General features: G+C 52.3%; 1 protein-coding gene across 3 annotated transcripts in view; it reads left to right on the forward strand.

Moving 5' to 3' along the window:
• Positions 1–9,602, forward strand: part of PRDM15 (PR/SET domain 15) — a 74,752-nt gene that overhangs the window by 30,578 nt on the left and 34,572 nt on the right. For 2 of the 3 annotated variants that reach the window (XM_046651688.1, XM_046651689.1), the window contains exons 5-8: positions 3–255; positions 5,570–5,671; positions 7,017–7,241; positions 9,069–9,198. In XM_046651688.1, coding sequence (XP_046507644.1) covers positions 3–255; positions 5,570–5,671; positions 7,017–7,241; positions 9,069–9,198 — 710 coding nt within the window. The remainder of the gene's footprint in view (positions 1–2; positions 256–5,569; positions 5,672–7,016; positions 7,242–9,068; positions 9,199–9,602) is intronic. The other variant, XM_046651690.1, reaches the window with a different exon arrangement.

Raw genomic sequence — 9,602 nt, forward strand, 5'->3', positions numbered from 1 at the left:
AGGTGTTCCAGAAGGACGGGCACCCCGTGTGCTTCGACACTTCCAACGAGGATGACTGCAACTGGATGATGCTGGTGCGGCCGGCAGTGGAGGCCGAGCACCAGAACCTCACGGCCTACCAGCACGGCAGCGACGTGTACTTCACCACCTCGCGGGACATCCCCGCCGGCACCGAGCTGCGTGTGTGGTACGCGGCCTTTTACGCCAAGAAGATGGACAAGCCCATGCTGAAGCAGGCCTGCTCCAGTGTCCACGGTACGTGGCGACGCCCCCTCTGTGCCCTGGAGCCTGCCTCCTGTGGTGCGTTGCCCCGGGGACCGACAGCCCCTTGGCCCCATGCAGTAACCTGACTCTTAGCGAGAGGAATTGTGCTGGCCTAGCTGACTGGACGTGGGGCGCACCGAGGGGTAAGCCTTGACCCCACATGGTTGGGTCTGTTCTGCTTGTGAGATATCTGGGCTGAGAGACGATCAGAAGAGCTCGCCCCTAGGTGAGTGGACACCTCTTGGGGGAAGGTCTCGCTCCCGGCTCTGGCGCAGTGAGTCTGGGGGCTGGGTACCACGGCTCACATTGAGCCCTGCCCTCGGGGCTTCTGCACCGTAATTCATCCTCCCAGTCCACTGAGGCAGGCTTATCGTCCCTGGTTTGGGGCAGAGGAAATGCCCCCTGGGAGGAGCACAGAGAGGTTCAGGAACTTGCCCTGTGTCACAGTGCAGGAGAGGGACGAATCCAGATTCGAACTCAGAATCTGGCTCTAGTGCTGGGCTGTCCACCCTGTAGCAGCCTCCTCCTGGATTTGGGGTGTGTGCGTGTGCCTGCATGCACGTGCACTTGTGTCTATGTGTGTACGTGTCTGTGCACGTGTTCAAAGAAAGACCTAGTGAAGGTCATCTGTGTGATTCACCCAAATCCAACATTCCTATTGGAAACACTAATAAAAATATGCCTCCTGCCGACCCGGGCCTGGGCATCGCCCTGTGCAGGGCCCACTGAGTTCAGTCCTTTCTGCCCACACTGAGGGTCCGTGTGGCACAGGTCCTCTTCATGTAACCTGGAGAGGCCGCGTGAAATTGCTCAGGCTCGACGTTTTTGACCTGCAGGAGAGCAGGTCACGTGCTTAACCGGGTCCCCAGGGCGAGCAGGTTTATTGTTGAACAAAGATTACTTGCTCAAGGGAGAGAAATAGACACTGACTTTCCTTCTGAGCCCGAAAACAACAGGCTCTGATGAGAGAATGCTTTCCTTCTTACGAACGTGTTGTGATGCAAACGGCTCTCCAGAGTAAGAGTCTGAACATGTTTGGAAGGTTCTGGTCTGTCCTGGGTGCACATTGTGGTTGACGTTTTGTGCACTGCTCCCTGATGGAGCCCTCCTGGCTGTCCCTGCTCCTGGTGGGCACACAGCGCAGTGGGGATGGGGGGAGTCTGGGAGGCTGCAGCACAGATGGGAGCTTAAAGGACAGAAGTGTGTCGTCTCTCAGCTCTGGAGGCCCAAAGTCCGAGATCCAGGTGTCGGTAGGGTTGGTTCCTTCTGGACGCTGTCGGGGAGAATCCTTTCCTGGGCTCTCTCCTGGCTTCTGGTGTCGTTGGCAGCCCTCGGTGTTCCTTGGCTTGTAGATGTGTTGCCCCGATCCCTGCCTGTGTCTTCACGTGGTCCTCTCCCTGTGTCTCTGTGCTTTCTCCTTAGAAGGACACCAGTCATTGGATGTGGGGCCCACCCTCATGCACCCTGACCTCATCTTATCTTGATCCCAAAGGGTCCAGGCAGACGTGAATTTCGGGGGACTACTCTTCAGCCCACTACAGGCTGGGTGAGGGGTGGTGGAGTGTGGGCGCTGAGGATGCCTGGGGAGCGTGGGCAGGAGGCAGAGGGCCTGTGCTCCTGGCTCTGGTGGCCGCAGAGGGTTTACCTTCTTCACAGAGGTGTTTGCAGAGCAAGACTGGGCTTTATGGGGCGCCCCACCTGGGTCAGGCGTCACTTTCGAGCATGAGAGGCTGGGCTCATGGGGTGCTATCCGAGAACACTAAGATCTTCCTGACCCGGTTTTCTCGTGTCCCCATTCCTTCTGGCCGGAACAGCATCGCCAGGTGTGCCCCAGGATCAGCCCAGACTGCACGTCCGGTTCTGGTTGTTAGAGGCTGACCTTGTCGGTTGTGTCCTGGATGATGCCACGCCCCTCACGACTCTCAAGGTCAAAGTCAAAGCAAAGGTTGCCGCCCCTGTCAGAGATCCGGTTCTGTTTGCATTCCCCCTGCCGGAGAGCTCTTTAATCTGGAGCTCAGCTTGAGAGCAGAGGTTTAGTGAAGTGGCCTGTGACCGTGTCCTGTGTCCTCCAGTACGACTGCCTCCTGATCTCGTCCTGACCGCTCGTTCAGGAATGCGGGCTGACCATGTGTTTCCTCCTCCAGACCTGAGACACGGGGCGCTGTTAATAATTATGCCGGGACAGCCAGCAGAAACTGGGAAGCACGGTCACCTAAATGTGTTTTCAGATTGGGAAAATAAATAAGCAACTTAGGTGTGCTAACCTGGTAGACACACTTTTTATGGTTTTCACGTTCTGTTTTGAGACAGACGGCCAGCAGGGACTTCTTGGAAATGTAGTGGAAGTTACTGACTGCTTTTAACTGATTGGTTATTAGCTTCCTGATTTATTTTCTTCCTGAGAGCATCTCCTGTCCAATGATTGCTTGGTCCTGGCCATGCTGGTAACTCCCTGGCCAGCTTTCCCTGGGGTCAGCTGTAACATCCGCTGTTGGTATACCTGGTAAAATAGTGACATAGCAGCTGCCCCAGGGCCCCCTGCACTGCTCCCACCACCCTGGCCTCCCACCCAGCCCCTTCCTCAAGCCCCTCCTCCCCAAGTCCCCAGGAGTCCTCTCCTGGCACAGAAGCTTCTAGAACCCTGCTCCAGCTCTTCCCGCCCTGAATGCCTGGGGCTCAGAGCAGTCTTGGGTGCCTGTCTTGAATGCCTTACCCAGCTAAGGCCATCGTTGTGAGCCCACCACTGCCCACTTCTTAGAAACTAGAGTAGACGCAACCTGTGAAGAGAGGCCCAGAAATAAGGGAAAACTGGTCTTCCCTGTGTTTCATATTACCCGCATCCTGAGGGAGGGGCTTCTCTCTCCTTCTCAGTGATGGGGCCGCTCCCCATCCTGGCCTCTAGTCTGGATGTGCCCGTGAGACCACTGCTGTATGGTGGAGGGAAGGGGGCCTTTTGTGGCCGTTGCTGCACCTTTGACCCCAGGGGGATGGGACAGAGCAAGGGAAATGGGGCCTTAGGAATCACCAGGATGTTCTAGAAGAATCATGTTGGTGGCCAGTGGGCCAACAAGCTGTCTTCCCATACGTTATTATTCAGAATCTTTCTTGGTGAGCGTCAGAACTGCTAAGACTCAATTTAATTCTCTTTTTTGAATTTGCTTCAAAATGCATCTTTGTTATAGAAATCAGCCAATTTGTAGATTGGCAGAGCAGACTTCTAAACATAGAGAAAAGTTGGTTTCAACATGAAGGAGTAGTGACACACTTCTTTAAAAAATTAATTTTTACTAATTTTTTTCTGGGAGTGGATTGACTTTCTAATTACATTTTTATCTTCAGCTCACATTAAGGTTGATTTTCTTTCTTTACACAAACCTTGGCCTGTTGACAGATGAAGGAGGAGGCCCAAGAAGCATAATGGGTCTTAATGGGCGGACACGTGGGGTTCAGAATTGGCTGTTGTCATCAAATTTTCAAAATTGCTTTTCTACTGAAAAAGATAAAATATAAACATATTTCATAACATTTGGGAAACTATTTTAAATCACATATGATGTCACCCTTTTAACTCAAGAACTCTTGGCGCTTTTTTTTTTTTTTTGAGGAAGATTAGCCCTGAGCTAACATCCGCCACCAATCCTCCTCTTTTTGCTGAGGAAGATTGGCCCTGAGCTAACATTGGCCCTGGAAAATAGAGTACTTCCCTTGATGAGAGGACAGTAGTGGTGACTAGTTCTTCTAATTAGTCCTGTTGACCTAGCATCAGAGCACTGGTTGAAGAGAAGGGTTTCTTATCTGGGTTAGTTTGAATTCGCGTCCATGGGGTGGGGACCTTATTGCTGGGGACAGCAGCTCATTCACTGCTTTGATCCACGAGGTCGGCCTTCAGCTAACCCGCTCCTCGTCCTCATCGTCTGAAACTCTCGTGTGTCAGTGTCATTTTCTCTCTTTGGCACCATGTGGGTTTGGGAAGATGAATGAGAAATGGGACTTCGGCTCTGATTTCCGTTCATCCCTGACCTCCATCTGAGGCACATTCTCAGAGAGCGAGTCCAGAGAGAGCGGAGGCTGGTCTGCATGGGACACCCCATAGCAGCTCCCTGCTGCCCGTGGCCCTCACTCCTGACACTTTCTGCTGTTTTTAGTGTAACAAAAAATTTCCTATCGCGTTTACATTTCTTCCTTCTTGTTATCTTAGAGGACTCAGAAAATGCAGGCAAACAGTTGCAGCAATGGTCTGCATCTTTTTCTTCCATCCTTTGCAAACTTATCACTGGTTTTAGATGCAGAAAGAGGTGTGTTTTTTCCTGGTACTGAATGCATGTGAATCGCAGTTCTGGATGATTTTCTCAAGGACCCGGGAGTTTGCTGTGTGAGCGGCCCCTGGGATGTTGCGATGGGTCATGAGTGTCCACAGAGGCTGTCCAGTGATGGAGCGGGAGTGGTGCTGAGGGCTCGTGGCCCCAGGCCAGCCCTGCCAGGCTGCCAGACGAGCGAGAAACTGGGCTGGGCCAGGAGATCATGAACTTTTAGGTCCCACGAGACCATCAGTAATTTTTTTTTTTAAAAGGAGCCTCTGATCCCCTCTTCACAACCAGGCTCTCCGTCTGCGTGGCATGAACCCTGGTCATCTCCTCTGTCCTCACACTCCCCTGGGAGTGCAGTGAAGGCCAGAGTCACTGCCCTGACAGCAGCCGCTTGCCCTGGGTCACTATGTAAATTTAAATTCAAATTAAATAAAATTAAAAATTCTGTTCTTCTGGGGCACTGGCCACATGCGGCTGCTGGAAGCGCAGTTGCAGAGCATTTCTGTCATTGCAGAGGTTCTGTTGGACAGCGCTGGGCTAGAGTCATGGCCAGACTAGGCTCAGGGCACCACTGACTGGCCTTTGCGGGTTCTTGTCGCTTGAGCCAATGAGAGATTGAGGACTTCCTTTTGGTCTGGAGGATGCACTTTTTTCTTGAAGCCTTATGTAGGGATGCATTTGGTCCCACTGGACCAGCTTCTTGGAGGAAGTTGTGTTTCTGTGACTGGCGACAGACTCTGCATCAGGCTGCCTGGCTCCACCTCTCTGTGCTCAATTTCCCCCTCAGTGAAATGGGCATGTTCACAAGGACTGGAGGAGTCCATGTGTGTCAAACCCCCAGCACGGTGCCTGGAGCATTGAGGGTGCTCGTGAGCATGAGCTGTCGTTCTTACGGTCTCCAGCATCTCACCTGTCAGGACAGGTGCATCCTCCGCGGGGCTGGGGCTTCTCCAAGAGACGCTCTGCTGTGGGTCACCTTTTCCTCCTCTCTTTCGAAGCTGCAGGCACCCCAGAAAACAGCACTCCGGTGGAATCGGAGCCCAGCCAGTGGGTGTGTAAAGTGTGTTCCTCCTCCTTCCTCGAGCTGCAGCTCCTGAATGGTAAGGGGGCGGCACGGGTCAGCTTGCTAAGTTCAATTTAGAGAGTCCTGTGTGGACCTCACTCTGATTCGCGCTGTCACTTCCACACCATCCCTTTTCAAGGGGGGGCAAGACACGTGGCCATCGGGATGTTCCAGGCTTTACGTGAGCAGCTCACTCCTGGACCCCCGTGTAGACCGGATGCAGGTCTCCCAGACCTGCATGTGTGTGAGAGCCTGGGGCCCGGTCAGCTGTGTCTTTACGCTTTGCCTTGAAGCTCTCTCCATGTCTGCCACCACACAGGGATCTGTTTTCTTTCTCTTAGGCCCACAGTGTGTTACAATTTGGGAGGAGTGGTGGGTCTCTATCTTACCTCATCTTTCCAAGCCTTTTCAGCCAGGCGGGCTCATCGTTAGCTTGTTGTGCGATGTGGCTGAGCTGCCGAACCCTTCCTACAACACGTGTCATGTTATACACGTTACAGTGTGTCTGCTTGTTAATTTTCTTCCCTCCCTAGATACAGCTCCTCGAGGGCCCTCACTCAACACAATGTCCCTAAATAAGGAGCAAGAGCGGAAGTAACAGCCACCGCTTCACACTAACGCCTGTGTAGAACCAGCTGAGATTTACAGTGGGAGGAATCAGTGTGCATGGGCGCCTCTGTCCTTGGAGCGCCTTGGTCCCTGTCTGGGTCACCCCTCCTGCTGGCCCCTGCTGTCCAGCTGGTCTGAGCTGGCCTTGCCTTCGTTTGGGGACCTGGGCCATTCTTGAACTTGGTGCCCATCCCCGCCTGCCTCCTGCTTCCCGCGTTTCTTGCTGTTATCTTTCCTTGGGAATTTCTGAGGCTTTTCTTCAGTTGAAGATAAAGCAGAGGTTTTTGCTTTCATGCAGTGTTTTTAAAGACAATTTTGTTTATCATGAATTGAATATTTCTCCTTAGAGGCTGCGTTTTTAAGTAATTATATTGCATATTCATTATAGAAAAATTAGAAAATACAAATGAGCTTAAAGAAAATTAAAATTGCCTGTAACGTCCCCACCTGGCAAGGACCACATGAGTATTCTGACGTCTCCCTCCTTCGTTTTTCTTTGCACCTAAATGTGCATGCACACGTTTAGTTTTTACAAAACTGTGTTCACGGTGAACCCGCTCAGCTTCTGTCTGCTAATTCACTTTTTAAAATAGTACTCATGTTTGGTGCAGTGGGAATGCTTTTATTTTTCAAAAGCAGTGGAAATAAAGTTGGTTTAGCTATGCAAAGGGCACACTGTTAGCAAATAAAATTAAAAACAGACAAAGGGGGGTGGGCTGACCTCTTCCTCAGCGTCTTCGTTTGTTTCCTTGTGGTTGTCCCCTCTCCTGCAGAGCATCTGGTGGGTCACTTGGAACAAGCCAAAAGCCTTCCCCCCACCAGCCAGCACGAAGCAGCCCCCGAGAAGGAGCCCGACGTGCCCCGTGGGGAGCCTCCGGCTGTCCCCAAGAGCGTCAGTGCCACCAAAGAGCACAAGAAAAAGCCTCGAAGGGGGAGGAAACCCAAAGTGTCGAAACCAGAGCAGCCTCTGGTCATCGTTGAAGGCAAGGAGCCAGCAGGTGAGGGCTGGTCCTGGGAGAAGAGCCAGCAGGTCGGGGTGGTTCCAGGAGAGGAGCTGCAGGTGGGGGCTAGTCCTGGGAGAAGAGCCAGCAGGTGAGCGGTGGTCCTGGGGGAGGAGCCAGCAGGTGAGGGCTGGCCCTGGGGAAGAGCCAGCTCGTGGGGGGTGGTCCTGGGAGAAGAGCCAGCAGGTGAGTGCTGGTCCTGGGAGAGGAGCCAGCAGGTGGGCTGTGGTCCTGGGGGAGGAACCAGCAGCTGGGGGCTGGTCCTGGGAGAAGAGCCAGCAGGTGGGGGATGGTCCTGGAAGACAACTGCCAGGGAGGAGAGAGGAACCCAAGGCCATGTCTCCACTCTGCTGGGTGGGAAACTTCAGCCTAGAGAGACCACATGGAGATGGAATCTAAGCCCTTCTCTCTTTCTCTAAATCAGTGCTTTTAGAGTGCGATTTACATGTAATACAATTTGCACCAGAAAGTGTGCGAATTTTGGACTTTGACAGATGGGTCCGCCTGTGTAACCAGCACCCTAATCAGGCCAGAGAACGTTTCCATCCCCCAGCCACTTCCCTCCTTGTTATGGAGTGGTCTTTCCCATCCTGGGATTTCACGTGGATGGCACTCTTTCTGTGGCCAGTGTCTTGCACGTGGCCTATGGGGTGAGCCTCGTCCACAGTAGGTTTCTGGGTGCCCCTTCTCCTCTGCTGCCGAGCAGGGTTGGTTCATCGTGTGAACGCCCCGCCGTCTGCTCCCGCATTGCCTGTGCATGGGCACATAGCTTGTTTCCAGGCCATGGCTAAGCTTGTTCTCTGATTATACACTATCCTCAGCAGAGTTTGGAGGGAACTTTGACCCGCTTTCTCCATGCACAGTCTTGCAAGGTCTTGTCCCCTTGGTCTTCACGCAGCCTCTGCCAGCACTGCCTGGCACCAGCGGGTTCCTGGTGGGCCTCACACGTGAGGACCAGACGTGATGCTCAGACACGGGTCCCCTGCCTGCCTTCTTTTCTGACCCCGGGGCAGTTTTTCTTTTTGCTCTCTGGTATATCCCAGGACTTCTTTTGTGAGAATGAGAAGAAATCCTTATTCTTTCTCAGAATTAAAACAGAGAATTCAGAGGCGCGGCCTTCCCACAGTAGTCTCAGTTCACTTCTGCTGCTCTGGGTGCCGCCGGCTCCCGGTTTGGAGCTGGTAGGAGGAGGAGTGGCTCAAACCCCCCTGGGCGGTCTCCCTATTTCCCTGTAAACAGGTAGAAGGGGAGAAGGGGGCGGAAAGCTCAGTGAGTGATTATTTCACTAATTATTAGTTGCATTAGGAACACACGTTGTAGGTGAAATGTAATCTTGCCGTATTTCTTTTGTCCAGAGGCTCAGGCCTGGGTCCCTAGTATTGTGGTTATTTGATATTTGACCCTTGTATAAAATGGTTATCTGCTTTTGAACATACTCAAGATGGCTTGTCTAATGATAAAAATATTTCTAAACCTCTGTCAGGACTAATTTATTAGGTTATCAGGTCCCCTTATGTATCAAAATGTTTTGCTTGGGGTTGGTATAGACTTATGATTGCTGTCGTTTTAAAAAAAGAACCACAATGTATAACTCCAGTTTTGAGTTAAGAATAACATTTTGCTTTTCTGTGTAGACAGGTAAATACGTGGATTCTAAAACATTGCTAGTTTCTCCATCTTTTTTGTTTTTTTCTGTGTAAATCTTGCAAGCCGTGTCTCCAACCTTGGCCTGGCTGCAGTCCCCGTGGGCGTGTCCTGTTGGTTCGCTTGGGTTCGGTCCCCTGCCCTGGTGGTGACGTGGCTTGTCCCATCCCCTTCACACAGACCAAGTGGCAGAGATCGTTACCGAGGTCCCACCGGATGAGCCCGTGACTGCGACGCCGGACGAGCGCATCATGGAGCTGGTGTTGGGGAAGCTGGCCACCACCGCCAGCGAGGCCAGTTCAGTGCCTAAGTGAGTCCTGGCCCAGCACTGGGGACCGTCTCCGGGGGACAGAAGCACCGTGTCAGCCAATCCCCTGGGGAGGGGAGGGGCCTCCGAGCGGGAAGATGTGAGAGGGGGCTGGTTTATTCCTGGTGGCGGGAAACTGATATGCTTGGGTGGAACGTCGTGGAGCTCGAGTTGAATAGGGCGTCCACTGTCAAAACAGTTAAAAAAAATTTTTTTTATTGTGTTAAAGTATACATAACATAAAATTTACCGTCTTAACCATTTTTCTTTTTTTTTTTTTAAGATTTTATTTTTTTCCTTTTTCTCCCCAAAGCCCCCCCGGTACATAGTTGTATATTCTTCGTTGTGGGTCCTTCTAGTTTCTAGTTGTGGCATGTGGGACGCTGCCTCAGCATGGTTTGATGAGC

The sequence above is a fragment of the Equus quagga genome, unplaced genomic scaffold, assembly GCF_021613505.1.
Source record: "Equus quagga isolate Etosha38 unplaced genomic scaffold, UCLA_HA_Equagga_1.0 73442_RagTag, whole genome shotgun sequence".
NCBI lineage: Eukaryota > Metazoa > Chordata > Mammalia > Perissodactyla > Equidae > Equus > Equus quagga.